General features: G+C 38.6%; 2 protein-coding genes across 3 annotated transcripts in view; one reads left to right on the top strand and one right to left on the bottom strand.

The window, feature by feature from the left end:
- Positions 1 to 3,204: 3,204 nt before the first annotated feature.
- Positions 3,205 to 11,804, bottom strand: LOC141443182 (uncharacterized). Its single transcript, XM_074108394.1, has 5 exons — positions 10,569 to 11,804; positions 9,954 to 10,085; positions 9,086 to 9,253; positions 5,648 to 5,767; positions 3,205 to 3,478 (listed from the first exon to the last, which is right to left on the bottom strand). The coding sequence occupies exons 1-5, from the start codon at positions 11,693 to 11,695 to the stop codon at positions 3,352 to 3,354; spliced, it is 1,674 nt and encodes a 557-aa protein (XP_073964495.1). The 5' UTR covers positions 11,696 to 11,804; the 3' UTR covers positions 3,205 to 3,351.
- Positions 11,805 to 12,381: 577 nt separating this feature from the next.
- MetRS (methionyl-tRNA synthetase 1) overlaps positions 12,382 to 17,224 on the top strand; it is a 34,941-nt gene continuing 30,098 nt past the window's right edge. Inside the window, exon 1 of one of the 2 annotated variants that reach the window (XM_074108390.1) lies at positions 12,382 to 12,607. In XM_074108390.1, coding sequence (XP_073964491.1) covers positions 12,505 to 12,607 — 103 coding nt within the window. In that variant the 5' untranslated portion in view covers positions 12,382 to 12,504. The remainder of the gene's footprint in view (positions 12,608 to 17,224) is intronic. The other variant, XM_074108389.1, reaches the window with a different exon arrangement.

The raw sequence follows: 17,224 nt of genomic DNA, 5'->3' as shown, positions 1-17,224 counted from the left end.
TTGCTGTTTTTTCATTACGCTCCTTTTCATTGTAGGTTTATAGGTAGTGCCACGAGAGTTGAAGTGAATGATTACTCCCCAGCCACATGAAGAACTGATTGCATAAAAGGCTAAAAGGAGAATAAATTAAATGAATAAGTCAATGTCAAAATCCTGTTGTCATTACTTGACATGTTCTTGTGTGCGTGACCTCAACTCTGGTGGCACTACCTATACTTCTGTTTTAGTTATGGCTATCGTGGTACAGTGAACTACAAAGATATCCATGTGGCCAAAGTGACAAAAATATGTATTCACGACTTTAATATTAAGGTCGTGTAATTCGTGCATACATGTTTTTGTAACTTTGGCCGTGTCGATAATTTTGTATTTAACTGTACTTGTGACTTTATCCCACTAATATTATAAACGCGTCAGTTTGTAAGTCTGTTTGTTTGTCACTTCATCATGTCTAAACCACTGAACCGATTTAGATGACATTCGGTATACAGATAGTTTGAGTCCCGGAGAAGGACATAGGATAAGTTTTATCCCGGAAAATTGCATAGTTTTTGCGGGTTAACGATAAACGAATTCTTCGCGGACGGAGTCCCGGGTAACGGCTAGTACAATATATATTTTACTATCTCAAATAATGGCACCTGCTTTCGCATGTGATGGGTAAATGATGTATGTACCTATGTAAACTCTTTATTTTACAAAAGAAAAGAAAAAAAATACAATTGTCAAACTTTGAGATACTTGTACAAAGACGGGCTTATCCCTTTAAGGGATCTCTACCACTAATGTGAACAGCATCTATTAGAATTTGATCTCACGCCAAGTGCTATTAGAAAGATCGAACCTCAACAATAACCTCATCATCAAGTGTTTAAAATATCACGAACGTCGACAAATAAACCTAATGTTCTTTAAAACAATATAAACTTATCTTACTACTGAAGGAGGTAGGTATAGTTGAACAATAAAATCATTTACAAAATAATACATCTATTTATGTAGCTTCCATACATGATTTCACACTTTACACAATAAAATCTAATTTTTGTTCACACAATTGGTCCCATGGCTTAAAATAAAACATTAAATAGTTATTGTGCATCAATCAAAATAATTAATTAACTTATCACAATCACGTTATATAGTCGTAACCACGGACCTAATATGTTGAAGTGGATTACACCTCCGACTTAATTGGGCCAATCAACTTTTTTACCGACACTAATCTGTCCGCGACATTTTTCAAACGATTGCAGATTTTTGTAAGTAAACAAGTTTTTTTCTGTAATTTAATAGATGGTGTACATGAATACATGCCATCCTACGTAAGTTTAAACTAATAAACCGTGAAATATCTTGTTGGAAGTACGATTTTTTGGTAACGCCAGAGGCAATTTTGGTAACGCAGGAGACGCCCAAAGTGTCGGTAAAATAGTTGATTGGCCCAAATACCTCGTGTGTCCATGTATTTATCAACTGATTTTCATACTATTTCAATCTCAATTATTTGTATGTTAAGCCTAGAGAGAAGAAAATTAGTAGCTTTCTTTATCATACCAGCCATAGGACGTCCACTGTTGGACAAAGGCCTCCCCCATCGACCTCCAGTTGCTTCGGTTGGCAGCGGCCTGCATTTGGACACGCTTTAACCAGGTCATCCGTCCATCTCGTAGCTACCATGTCATCCACTTCAATATAGGTCCGTGGTTAAAGCAAACTTAAATATAAAAATTACAAATAATTTTGGCATTAATTTATAATTTCATTCACAATTAGTTTGAAAGTAACATCAATATAAATAATTAAAAACTAATCAGTATACGAACCTGCGCATCTACCTAGCACTAGATATGCGCAAAACAGGAGCACATTGCACAACAAATTACATAATTTATCAATGAACTAAAAGAATTTCCTTGCTCACCCGCGACCTTACGATAGCTAAGCTTATGCAAAATATGCGTGTTCATGCAGTTCCTCCACCTCCACACTGTAAGAACACACACAAATCACACAAACCCATCTATCACCACCACCACAATACACTGACGCTGTCTCGATGTTCTAGAATGCATGGAGATAATTAGGTGCAACAGCATGGGGTCTATTATTAATGAGCAGGTAAATTTAGTATCATCTACCTTGCTACGGCTTGGGTCTAATTTCAGTAATCACTGTTAATAAAACACGCCTTTTTTATTATCTTGATTTTGTATCGAAATTCACTAATACTATTTGCTTGTAAATTGTTATGCAATTGGTCCCAGATCTTTGTATTGTAATGTTTCATTACATCTGAGAAACTGAAATATCACATTGTGATATTCCATCACTTGAAAAATAACCCGTTGATATGCATCGTTACCGTACAATGTTTGCATAAACCATATCAATTATAATCCTTAGCTATGTTGTGATATTTAGGGGCTGATTCACCAGCCATTGGTTACTCGTAATTTTAATTGACGGATAAATGTGATGCCGTCTCCATCTATTCGAACAAAACAAACAGAGACGGCATCACATTGATCCGTCAGATAAATTTATTCCATGGATAGTGAAACAGGGGGTAAATAAACTGAATAAACAAGCCGTAAAACAGCCGTAGGAAGTAATTTATTTTTTATTGTTATTTTTATATTTTTGGCATAACATTACTAAACATAACATAATTGTAAGGCAGACGATACAGTAACTTAAGGTGAAGCGACAAGATGACGTTTTGCGTTTTTAATATTATGCGTCAAAGTAGCATCCAATTCAATTTTCAACATTGATGCGGTTTGTTGTTATTTAAACGTTTATTATGAAAGTTATTAGCTGGAACGTTGTTATGATTGATTTACCACTTTGATAGGCCCAACGTCCTAAATTTAGGACATACGACAAAGCTTTAGCTTAACTTCACTGATTGACATTAAGGGCCTGTTTCACCTCTTGTCGACTAACTTTAAGTGTCAGATAAAAAGTAATGCCGTCTTTGTTTATTCGGTCAAAACAAACAGAGACGGCATCACTGATATCCGTCACTTAAAGTTAGTCGAGAAGTGGTGAAACAGGCCCTAAGTTTCAGATTGTAATGATCAAAACTTGAAATGAGTCTCACAAGGTTAAAAGACCCAACGTTCTAAATTTAGGACACACATCAAAGCTAATGTCAACTTCACTGATACACATTAAGTTTCAAATTAATTTATTGAATTGGAATCAATTTATTGAAGTATCAAATTCTAATCATCAAAACTTGACCGTGAGTCTTACGAGGTTAAAAGATCCAACGTTCTAAATTTAGGACATACGTCAAAGTTTAGTGATCAAAATTGGACGTGGGTCTTACGAGGTTATGTGCGTTCAGTAGGGGCCTCGCGGGGTCTCTTGCGCGGGCGCATGCATTTTGGCGTGCGCGCGCAACGCGGAACCCTTCCGGAACGAACTGCCGCACACGCTGCACACAAACGGACGCTCGCCCGTGTGGCATCTGTAATAAATACTAGATAGTACAACAAGAGCATAAAACGAGCCATTTTACCCGAGGCGTTCATATAGGGGCATGTTTGTATAGAGGTTGATAGACACGTCGAGGGGGAAATGGGTTTAATCCTCGAGTTTTACACTCTGCTTTTCACTTCGATTGAGAGGAAATGAAATAGCAACAGTGGAAATAATTGTTCACTTTCTATGTACCTTTTATTTTTCACACATTATTATATAATTATATTTGTTTAGTTTTATTGATTTATTTTGATTGAGTTTTAGTTTTATATAAATTAAAAAGTATACAGAGTACACCTGATTGCCTTGGTCTTGGACGCAGATTTTACTTTATGCACTAGAGCATAAAAAGTCATTTTATGTCGTCTAGATCTAGCATAAACACGAACTTTATGAGCATGAGAAGTGAAAAATAAATACTACAATCAATTATAAAGAAGTCGATACGGCCAAAGTTAAAAAAACGGATCAATCAACTTTTTCTTGTTTGTTATTCTTTTCGGTTGTCCAAGAGACAACAGTGAGAGTTTCTTAAAAAAACTGTTCTAAATATATGCTCATAAGGTGAAGCCGTGGTGGCCTAGTGGTTTGACCTATCGCCTCTCAAGCAGAGGGTCGTGGGTTCAAACCCCGGCTCGCACCTCTGAGTTTTTCGAAATTCATGTGCGGAATTACATTTGAAATTTACCACGAGCTTTGCGGTGAAGGAAAACATCGTGAGGAAACCTGCACAAACCTGCGAAGCAATTCAATGGTGTGTGTGAAGTTCCCAATCCGCACTGGGCCCGCGTGGGAACTATGGCCCAAGCCCTCTTGTTCTGAGAGGAGGCCTGTGCCCAGCAGTGGGACGTATATAGGCTGGGATGATGATGATGATGATGAATGTGATTAGGAGATATTCCATAAAATAACGGGTTTCTAACTAGGACAAAAACGTACAATTGATGCATTTTAACAGAAGAAAACATGTAGAAACTCATTGTTTTAAAGGTTGTTCAGGGGACGTAACCATGGCAACGAGGTACAAGAAATAGTTAATCAGTCCAAATATGTATACACGACCTTAATATTAAGTCCATAATGTGTATATACATTTTTGTAACTATGGCCGTATCGATATCTTTGTAGTCGGTACAGTCACCTACAGTATGTAACCCTTTTCCAGGCCCCGCTAATTTAGGTAAGCCAAGCTACCTACTACAAAATGAATCAAAGTTTTATGTTGTTTACCAATGAGGGATTAATTTAAAAACACTTCTAATCTTTAATGACTTCTTCCGTATTTTAAATGTAGCAAGGTCGAATATTTGTATACATTTATGTGGTCACTATGCACTATGCCTGGAAAAGAGTTAAAGCAGCTGGTATAATAAGCAACTGGTCTAAAAAGCAGCTGGTCTAAGTAGCGAGTGCTAATAAACGTGAGATGGTAATCTTGTACCTTTTGAACAAGCAATTTTTGCATATATATTTATCTCGGTAACAGCTCCAACGATTTGGATGAAATCTGGCATGTAGGGGTTTTCGGGGATAAACAGTCGATACGGTATACGTCCCACCCTTGGGAATTGTTTCCATAATAGCACAGAATATATAATAGTACCTACTAACTAAAGAATGGCTACGCTCCGCCCCGCACCGGTTCGAGTTACCCCACCCCTCAAGCGCAGATTGCAGGAAAACCGCAGGAAAGCAGTCGGGTAAGTTCGGGAGCAATAATTTTGCGAAATCGTAACGGTACCCTGCCTACTTCTTTTTTCTAAGTAAACAATGATTTCTGAAATTATCGCGATAATACATGACATAACTACCTACCGAATAATTCGTTTAAGTTTGTAGTCGTATATCTATTGTAATTGAAAATAATAATGCTTAAATACACAGACAGAGACATTTTAAGTAGGTTTAAATAAATCTTTTAGGTAAGATTAACGATTACATTGATTTGCACTATCTAAACCATACCTACATAATATAAGTACCTTTAAATGTCATTGGTAGCACTTATTAGGGTTTTGCGATAGTCAGCCCTGTGTATCTTACGCACACATTGACGCGTGTACAGACGTCGTCGTGCCTATGTAGATTCAAGAACGCGTATTTTGTACGGCGTGGCCGCTGTGTGATAATAGTATCTGTATAAACTGCAGCTCACCTTATATGAGACACGAGATCGTTCTTCTGGACGAAAGCCTTCTCGCAGTAGGAACACTGGTAGGGTTTCTCCCCTGTGTGAGTCCGTCTGTGGTTCTTCAGCGTGCCGGACGCCGCGAACCTGCGAGGCAATATCATATCATATAATAGGGTTTACACAGAGGTGAAATATCGCTAGATGGCGTTAATATCGAGAGGTCTGTTTGACGTTTGCTCATGATTGGTTTATTTATTTATTCGTATGGCTTATTATTAAATACAATAGTTCAAATTCACAATATAATATCTATATTATGTATCCATTGGATTGCGTCGTTGTCAAGGGTAAGCAGGTCTGCCGGCTGACACTGCCTCGCCTCAACAGATCCTGCTCATCCCTGGCATGGGTCTCTTGTAGGAGTACGTCTATGTCATGCTCTATAAGTATCTTATATATAACTTTGCATTTAGCAGCACTTATACTTTCTACATTGAGTTGGCAGTTTCGGGTCATACGCCCTATATCTCTAGTCCGTTGGCTCTTAAAAGAGCCTTTACGAGCGCATCGGGGCATTTTAAGATAGTTGTAAATATTTTCATGAACGATTGATTAGCACTGTGAGATCGTATATAGCAACAGGTACAGTAGCCAAAGGTTTGATGCTCGATTGGCGCCACCCAGGGGACCCGTGCAGGGTTATTAGTGGCAGATCCTGCTGACGTGAGCAACTTCGTCCCCCCTCATGATTGGTTAAAAAAAAACTAAATGAGCCAATCGCAAGCAAACGTCAAACGTCAAATACTAACTACTACTAACGCCATCTAGCGATATTTCGCTTCTGTGAAAACCTTCACGACATATTAATGGAGACCGGATTCTTGAGTGGAGTGTGGGTTTTAAACGCGTTTAGCCTAGGGTTGCCAGATGGCCGGGACATCCGGGATTGTCCCGGAATTACGTGTCTTGTCTCGTGTCCAAGAATTACACTTTAATGTCCTGGATTTTGACAAATAACTATAATACCAGTTTTTTTTAATAAATTACGAGAGCAGTATTTCCTTCCATATTAAAAATTGAAGCTGCGGTTAACATTGACGGCCTGTGTTCAGAATTCACATGCCTGAGAACTGTTTTTGAGGTTCTAAAAGGCTTGCCAAGTGACAAAATCTGGGCTCGCTTTTTTAAAACGAGCAATTCTAATGATTTTGTCAATTTGAAGAAAATAGTTGGTTTTGTGCTTGTATTGGTATTCATCTACCGACACAATTCGCAACCCTCGAATTGTCCCGGAAATGAAATGGCTGTATCTGGCAGCCCTAGTTTAGCCCCACGTTGGGCGCCAGTTGTCACGATGGTAGTGGCCGGAAGAGTTGGTGGTGAAAGAAGAAGAGGCAAGAACAAGGTAGACCAGTAATATTTATTAAAGTAAACTATAAAAGGCACCTGCTGACAGACGCGGTCTTAAGTATCTAGGTATGCTACGACATTGTATCAACAATTATAGAAATACATAATCAACTTCAACAATATGGAGCGACGACCTGGTTAAGATCGCGGGATCGCGGTGGATGCGGGAAGCACAAGGTCGATCTGATTGGACGATGATGATGATGATAATCAACTTACGTTTCCGTGCCTAATTCTTTATTTTATACAATTTAATAACAGTATCACAAGCCAAGGAACTTCACCAACGCACTGCACAACTTTTGGAGAAAATAATCCTTCCTTCTCGTAATAAGAATAGTAAATTATGAGCTAGTTAGGGAGTTTATAAAGATTTTACAAAATCTATGGCGAAGAGACACGTATTCAGCTCGGAGGCTCTTATAGAATCACCATTCTGACGTAAATCGAACAGGTGTGGAATTCAAAACATATCATTTGAATTGAATGTATTTTTTTTAGAATATCTCATGTGGCACAGATCGCAGTGCGTCCGCTTGTGCTTGACTAAAGACGACGTTGAACCCGCTCTCGCACACGCTCCGTCTCTCTCTCACCTCATGTGGCACAGATCGCAGGCGTACGGCCGCTCCCCGCTGTGTGTCCGCTTGTGCTTGACTAAAGACGACACAGTGAACCCGCGCTGGCACACGCTCCGTCTCTCTCTCACCTCATATGGCACAGATCGCAGGCGTACGGCCGCTCCCGCTGTGTGTCCACTTGTGCTTGACTAAAGACGACACAGTGAACCCGCGCTGGCACACGCTCCGTCTCTCTCTCACCTCATGTGGCACAGATCGCAGGCGTACGGCCGCTCCCCGCTGTGTGTCCGCTTGTGCTTGACTAAAGACGACACAGTGAACCGCGCTGGCACACGCTCCGTCTCTCTCTCACCTCATATGGCACAGATCGCAGGCGTACGGCCGCTCCCGCTGTGTGTCCGCTTGTGCTTGACTAAAGACGACACAGTGAACCCGCGCTGGCACACGCTCCGTCTCTCTCTCACCTCATATGGCACAGATCGCAGGCGTACGGCCGCTCCCCGCTGTGTGTCCGCTTGTGCTTGACTAAAGACGACACAGTGAACCCGCGCTGGCACAGAACCGTCTCTCTCTCACCTCATATGGCACAGATCGCAGGCGTACGGCCGCTCCCCGCTGTGTGTCCGCTTGTGCTTGACTAAAGACGACACAGTGAACCCGCGCTGGCACAGAACCGTCTCTCTCTCACCTCATATGGCACAGATCGCAGGCGTACGGCCGCTCCCCGCTGTGTGTCCGCTTGTGCTTGACTAAAGACGACACAGTGAACCCGCGCTGGCACAGAACCGTCTCTCTCTCACCTCATATGGCACAGATCGCAGGCGTACGGCCGCTCCCCGCTGTGTGTCCGCTTGTGCTTGACTAAAGACGACACAGTGAACCCGCGCTGGCACAGAACCGTCTCTCTCTCACCTCATATGGCACAGATCGCAGGCGTACGGCCGCTCCCCGCTGTGTGTCCGCTTGTGCTTGACTAAAGACGACACAGTGAACCCGCGCTGGCACAGAACCGTCTCTCTCTCACCTCATATGGCACAGATCGCAGGCGTACGGCCGCTCCCCGCTGTGTGTCCGCTTGTGCTTGACTAAAGACGACACAGTGAACCCGCGCTGGCACAGAACCGTCTCTCTCTCACCTCATATGGCACAGATCGCAGGCGTACGGCCGCTCCCGCTGTGTGTCCGCTTGTGCTTGACTAAAGACGACACAGTGAACCCGCGCTGGCACAGAACCGTCTCTCTCTCACCTCATATGGCACAGATCGCAGGCGTACGGCCGCTCCCCGCTGTGTGTCCGCTTGTGCTTGACTAAAGACGACACAGTGAACCCGCGCTGGCACAGAACCGTCTCTCTCTCACCTCATATGGCACAGATCGCAGGCGTACGGCCGCTCCCCGCTGTGTGTCCGCTTGTGCTTGACTAAAGACGACACAGTGAACCCGCGCTGGCACAGAACCGTCTCTCTCTCACCTCATATGGCACAGATCGCAGGCGTACGGCCGCTCCCCGCTGTGTGTCCGCTTGTGCTTGACTAAAGACGAGGACGTGGTGAAGCCGCGCTCGCACACGCCGCATATGAACGGGTGCGCGCCGCTGTGTTTGCGCGTGTGCGCCACCAATTCGCCTTTAGATACGAACCTGAAGACAACATAGTCAACTTAAACTAGTTCCATAGCTCAAAGGAAAAAACCTTATAGGATTTTTGTATTTTTCGATATGGTTTTACGGGATGACCGTAAAAGTAACAAATTTGGAGTTGAAAATAAAAAATACAAAACAAAAAGACTCCGAATAACCAATCATAATTTGATTGCTTAGTAGCGACATCTCTTGTCTGGGTGAGCGGTTAGTTAGCGAAACATAGATGTCGCTAGTGCTGCTACTTAAGTAGCGTAGTAGAAAAAAGCAACATGAGATATGTGTGCATAGGAGAAATTCGTGTCTGTACTCCTGTCCAGTGCTAGTTTAGGGGTATGGCACGCAGCACGGAATGCTGAGGACCTGGGTTTGATTCCCAGCGCTGGTCTTTTTTTCTGGTTTTTTTTGTACATCCATGTCTCAGTTTGTATTTCCCTTATAGGATCTATCCCAGATTTTTTTATTGTAGTTTATATTTTTTTTTTAATGTAATTATGTTTTCTTTGTTTGTAATTGGGTATTTATTTTATTTTGAAAAAATGTCTTTCTGCCAAGATTCTTACTGCACATTTTACTTGGCAATGATCTTTCCGAAAGCGCTGGTAGTTTAAAAAAAGTGACATGTAAAAGAGCCCTTTGCAGCCTATTTACGGAATAAACAATTTGATTTGTTTTTTTTTCTGGCTAGTTGTAAGCATACCTCTGATCGCAGTGCGTACAGGGGTAAGGCTTCAAGCCAAGATGGCGGCGCATGTGCTGCGCCAGATTAGTCTTCTGGCTGAAGCCGCGGCCGCAGGTTGAACACAGATACGGTTTCTCGCCTGTATGGGTCCTGCAAATAAATTGCTTGCTTAACATCTTCAGCTTTGGCAACATTCCGCTAAGCTCTTATGCCATGGTGGCCAAATAATCACAATAGAGAGGAATGGCGACAGTTGGAGGATTCCTTTGTCAGCTAAGTGGCCTACAGACAGGGAATCGATGCATAATAAGATTAATGAGTGCATAGTATATTATCTAACTAAACTATGTATAAAATGCGGACCATCAAACAAAAACAAGAGAAGATTTTGTATTGTTAGAAATTTAATTCTCATTGGCAATGGCCAAATTAGTGTTTAGAAAATACATATCAATATTTATATTTCAACAACTTGGCCCGCCATATATTTCGTTAGTATATATTGGCACGCGAAGGAAAAAGTTTCCCCATCCCTGGTCTAAATAAAGGCCATTATTATTATTATATATTATTAAGGAGGATATTACTTCACAAGAACATACTAAATAAATAAAATAAAAATTAAATAATTACCTTAAATGATCAGTCAACGTTGACAGCATGTAGAATGCCTTGTTACAATATTGGCATGTGTGTCTCTTGTCGATTTTATGCAAATCCCTATGGATATCCAAACTTTCTTGCGTGGGGAAGTTTTTCAAGCAAAAATCACAACCGAAACCTTTTTCATTTGCATGGAGAGTCACCATATGATTGTCTAAATGGGCTTTATGTTTAAATTCCCTTTTGCAACTACCGCAAGTGTATTTCACCTCTTCCTGATTTTCGTGTGTCCGTAGATGGTTTGTCAAAGATGCTTTCTTCACAAACTTACGCATACACATTGGACATTGGTGTTTTTTCTCGACTTCCTTTTTTTCAATATGCTTCCTTCTGTGAAGGTTGAGAGAATTTGCGGTTTTAAATTCTTGGTTGCATTTATCACACATGTGCGTTTTATTTTTATCTGACAGCAAAGAGACAGTTTGACTATATTTATCATCTAAGGGTGTTTTAAGAGTATTTGTAATTTTAACATCATTTATATCTGGTCTGTATTCTATAACTATTGATTCAGAGTCATTTTGTTCTGAAAACTCTTCATAAGGACTGTCATGATCCAATTCGTTGAATTCTTTTTTGACACCCTCGTTTTCCTCTTTCTCTGGTATAGTTTCGAGTGCGATTATATCTTTGGCGTTAGAGAACAGAGTTATTTCATTTAATAATGGCACTTCATTGAATTTATGGCAATCAAAAAAATGATTTTTAAGTAACACTATTTCAGAGAACTTGCTGAAACAAACTGAGCACTGAAATGGCTCATCGACATTCACAATACTGTCGTCTTTCACACATTTTTCGGATTTTATTCGGGAAAAACTTGACGATGTTTCTTTTGTAAAAAGTTTAGTTAACTTCGATTCCACGTCCAAGCAGCGTTGTTTAAACGAACTAGCTTTGCTGAGGAAGGTTTCGCACTCATTGCAAACTTGTTTAGGAAGGCTATCCTCATTATTTATGTTAATATTTGTAATAAACGCAACTAAGTCCGAAAGAGTTCGTTCATCATGGAGTTTCAAGAACACGGATTTCATGTCGGCTGCTTCGCACATGCATGTTCTACATATTGTGTTGGCATCTAATTTAATATTATCCATTTTACCACTCTGTTAAAAAACTAACAAGCTTTGTTTCGTTCTTAAAATACTATTTTTAATTCTAAATACAAGGATCTGTGTTGTCAGTCAGTGCATGACGCTGACGCGACCTTGGCTTGACGTTTGTTTGTTTGACATGACATGACAGCCCCAAGCTGAGCTTTTGTCCTAATTGTACAAAAATTCACTAATAAAAAAAGCTATGACTGTCTGAATAATTTAATTAAACGACTATTCATTGACAAACGTACCATACCCGTAAACTGTAGCGACTATAACTTTTTTGTAATGCTTTTTAAAAATAAATGGAATACAATGTAACACAATAAATAAGATACTTATTTCTTCTATTATCGTAATTTGTTTTCGTAACTTCTAATTCGGACACAGGTAACGTAGTATGTTTGAGCGGGGTGATTTATCTCCAATTTTATTATTTATGTAGGATTGAAAAGAACAAATAAAAAAAATAGTATTTTAGCTTTATACAAAAAAGTTAGCACGGTTTGTTTGTCTTGTTGATAGTAATGAAATAGTGAATTATTTCTAATGAAATATGAAATAAATTAACAGTGACTCGAAAATCTTTACAGGTAGGCCATTAACCGACCACTTGAAGAATACGGTTAAGCCAGCCAACAACCAAGCGATTATTGGTTTTATAATTCATTCGGGTAATCATCTCATCTGTCATTTTTCGTGAGGTTGTGAGGTGGATTTGAAGTAATTGAAGTCTAAGGGTGATAGGTTATAATTTTACTTTTGCAATAATAATTATTAAACTATTAGAAGGAAATACTTGAGTAAAAATGAAGATTTATACTAACGAGAATAATACGTCTACGTTAAAATTATTAATTGCCGCTAATTTAGCTGGCAAGAAAGTGACTTTGGAAAATGTTACCCTAGAAGGTAGGTATTCGTGTTTTTCTGTCGATCTTATTAGATTTTAGCGTATTTTTCTTATAGCGCATGTTCCTTATTGCTCACTCTACTATATGCATGTCAAGTCTTTTATTGTAGTTCAAAATGAATACAGTTTTTTAAAGTTACAAATGCTGCAGCTTAATAGTAGTAGAAGCGTAAATCCCACCGCGTTGTTTTAAATGACACATCAAACGAATTAAAGTTGAATGGAAATTGCATCAGAATTATCGAATTTGTTAAAAACATGATGTTGATGAAAATAAAAACTTTTTATTTTATAAAAAAAACTGTGGAGAAAGTTCACATAGCATATATCTTAGTCCCTTAGCAATATTGGTATAAAAAAAGTTTATTAATTTTTACGAGATTCGCCTAAAATACTAAAAAAGTTTTACTGAATAGGCATATTAGGCAAAGCTCTGGGCAGGGGGCGACACTAGCACAAACCGTAAAGTAACCGCCATGACAACGTCAGTTCTCTTTATATTTTGTCGCCATGACAAATCATGACCAAAGAGTATTAATACCTATAGAAATCATGACATATTTATGAGTAACTAAATAAATGATATTTTTTTTTTATTCAACTGGTTGGCAAACGAGCAAGTGGGTCTCCTGATGGTAAGAGATCACCACCGCCCATAAACATGTACATAAACATGTGTGTAGAGGCCTAAGATGGGATACCTCAAGTGCCAGTAATTTCACCAGCGGTCTTACTCTCCACGCCGAAGCACAACAGTGCAAGCACTGCTGCTTCACGGCAGGATTAGCGAGCAAGATGGTGGCTGATGGGATAAAATTGCAGTAATACTCCCTATTGACATGGAAATAAAATATATGTTAAATGTTAAAATAATAATAAATACAAGTATAAACTGATGACGAGGCAATATGGTCCCTGACTTTAGCCTGTCCGAACGGACGAAATAATAAAAAATGAGATTCTGCTTTTTTTAAATATAATGTGTTACAAAATAACCTGTTAAAAATATCATCAATTCTTAAAGCAAAAAAATTGTTGTGTCTAGTGAGTTGTATTGTATTGTATTTAGGACATCCAAAACCGGTTTTTATTGTATGGAGGAAAACCGAAAACTGGGTTTATTCAGTACAATAAAAACCAGTTTTTGATGCCCTGATTGTATTGTATTGTAAAACTCTTTATTGTACATAAAAAAATTACAAAAAAACAGGATAATAAGATGTACAAAGGCGAACTTATCCCTTAAAGGGATCTCTTCAACTTCAACTTTTTTGTTTTTGGCAACCACTACTGCCAATGACTCCTGACAGCAGCAAAAGTGTATATTGTGTTTTAAAAAACAGTTTCTAAATGTTGGATCGCCGTGAAGAGCTTGTTGCGTACCTAAAATAGACATACACAGACATTGAGACAATACAAAACATTAAGACGGTACAAAACATTAAGACAATACAAAACATTAACCCCCTTATTCATAAAACTTAACAAGCCTATGTTAACTAACAAATGCTTTGTCCCTTTCTAACAAATACAAATGTTGACATGACAGATAAGGACAAACGAATTTTAGCGGCATTTTAACTAAAATAGGTTTGATTGTTGTTTATGAATAAGGGGGTAAGACAATACAGGTTGGATCCAAGGGAGAGACAAAAGCGAAAAAAGCGTCTAAAGTTTAATTTTTTCTTTTGTGATGTATTTAATCATTAAGGTCAGGATTTTTTTGTTAGAGGAGGCAAGAAGTAGAAGGGTTTTGAGGTTTGTGGGTTTGGATCTCTTCCAGTTAACTATTTTTCTTACATTTGGTTATGTCAATATAACAGGAGTTTAGCATTAGCATAGATTATTTAACAGAGGGGTTAATATCTATTTTATTATATTAGAGACAATATAACCCCCTTTCTGCTTAACAAGTATTTATTTATGTATCGCCATATATGGGTCAATCAACTATTTTACCGACACTTTGGACGTCTCCTGCGTTACCAAAATTGTCTCTAGCGTTACCAAAAAAACGTACTTCCAACAAGATATTTCGCGGTTTAATAGCTTAAACTTACATAGGATGGCATGTATTCATGTACACCATTATTAAATTACAGAAAAAACATGTTTACCTACAAAAATCTGCAATTGTTTGAAAAATGTCGCGGACAGATTAGTGTCGGTAAAAAAGTTGATTGGCCCATATATATAGGCGAAGTGCCAGAACCGATATGGCGGCGTTTCATGTGTCTAGAAATTTAATTATCTGCCTAAACGTCACTAGGCAAATCGTTAAACGGTGAGTTTTGAACGATATGGCGGATGTCCCTTAGCCTATTCATGAAATGGCGCCATTTCACGATATGCTTAGGAATTTCGTGATCTGGTGGATTTTACGATCGGCCACCGACATATACTTATAGCAATTTTCATCCAATTCATACTAAATCCAAACAAACTTTTGCATTTGTTATATTAGTAGTATGTATGTATGTTCATAATACTTCTGGGCCCAATTGACGAGATTTCATACTTCTAAGACTATAATTTGATTCCTTCTATGTATTCTGTTTGGAATGAGAAAGACGCTGATATTTTTAAAATTTCGGTATGTCTATTAATTAATTAAAAAAAAAAATTAAGATGTGCTTATTCTAAAAGGGCATAACTCCAAAACTACCACACAATAGATCCAAAGTAATGGATCTATTGTGTGGTGTCTAGTCTCTATTTAAAAAAAAAAACACGTAAATCTGATGTAGACATTGACAAAATTATGACGGCTCCTTTTTCTGGAGAAAAAGGAAACATCTATTCTGTGGTAGTGTTGGCAAATTCAGATATATTTTTTAAATTTTTTGTATTTTTAAAATATGGAGAAATAAATTATAATAAATATTTTCCCATGTTCAGGAGGCAAAACTCTTTCGATTCCTGTAGTAATTTACAGGGGTTAAAAAAATGAAATCTTGTCAATTGCATAATATACTCGTACTATTTTCTTGTTATATATATGTTATGCAATTGGGCCCAGGTCTACAATTGGCCTTTTGCATGAACTTCAGGCAATCAATGTTATGGTTTGTTATCACACCCCAATTATACAGCTATAAACAATCTGATAAGCTATTTGTTATTTAATATCAACAATTTTTGTCATGCAACTATCTAAACCCGGATTTTTAACCCCAGAAAAAATGTAAACAAAGTTTCGTCATTGTCAAAGTGAAGCTATGGGCCCCGCTAGAAATATTTTATAAAGTTCTGTTGTTACCATATTTTTTTCTATTTTCGATAAAAGAGCCGTTTTTAAGGGAGACAACTTATAAGTCGTCTTTTGACCGAGAAGTACTTGGACCGGAGTCCATCCTTTCATATAAAAATAAAAGAAAAACAACGGAAAACGTAACAATGAACAACTTAAAATTAAAATATTACAACAATGTCGACAGTAAAAAAAATAACAGAACAAGAGTCACTGGAAAACGATTACGAATTCAGTCTCGAATGTTAGAGCATTGAGTGACGTCTCGCGTCGAGCGGCCCACAGCTTAATATATTTTTTTTAATTTATTTCATGACCGTCCCACAGCTTAAAAACCCGGGTGTAATACCAGGACAAGAAATAAACAGTACTCTCTTTGTAAATTAATACTAATTAATCAATCAATCATATCAAAGTGTAAATGCCAAAGTAAAGATTTTCATCAGTAAATTAAAAATTTTTCATCACACTTGCTCGTAAACAGTGTCGTAACATGCAGGCTACCTTAGTTGCAACCCCCCAAAATAAAACCCTCGACCTTAATGTGCTTGTCATGAAACCCGTGGTCGGTAAATGAGTCATTGCGCGTACACATTTTCTTGTCATGAAGCCCAAGGTCGGTAAATGAGCCAGTGCCGTACTGATGGCGCTGCTGCAGGACTACATGGACCACATGCACACGCACGTTGCGGCGCATGCCGAGGGAGGGGGAGGTTGAGGGCGACGCTGCCAAGAGCACAGCCTAAGGTATCGCCAATATTTGGAAGAACTATATTTTTCTTTTACAAATCTAAAATTTTACTTGCAAATGTGATGAAAAACATTGTATGTCGCATGGGCGGTACTAGAATTACGAACATCGACTCATTAAAGCCCTCAGTCTTCGACTTCGGGCTTCTAATAGACTCTCGTTCGTAATTCCTTATTTACCGCCCTTAAGACACAATGTGCTTGATTAAGAAATACAGTTTTTTAATGGGAAGTCGATTTCTGGCAAATGGGCAAAGAATAAAATATCTTGAATTCTGCAAATGTTTTTTGGTAACGGCAACACCTTTGTTTAATTTTTATCCATGGTATTAAAAATCCGGGTTTATGTCTCGTATCTAACATAACTACAAGTTTTTTAACTGCATGATTTTTGCAAGTTTTTAGACTGTTTATTAAACCAAGATACTGCAGTGACAGTATGAAATGTCGAATGTAAAAATCTTGTGACCAGCATAATATGAATAAACAGTGCTGCTCTCTGATTTCGGTTTTCGACATAATTGTAAATAATCGATAAACATAATATTTTTAAGAATTAAAAATTAAATTAAAGTATACAATATTCAACTTTCCATAAGCATTGAGTTTTTAGGCA

Source organism: Choristoneura fumiferana, chromosome 27 (genome assembly GCF_025370935.1).
Source record: "Choristoneura fumiferana chromosome 27, NRCan_CFum_1, whole genome shotgun sequence".
NCBI lineage: Eukaryota > Metazoa > Arthropoda > Insecta > Lepidoptera > Tortricidae > Choristoneura > Choristoneura fumiferana.
The sequence above is the reverse complement of the archived record's forward strand: the minus strand, read 5'-3'. Positions and strand labels throughout refer to the sequence as shown.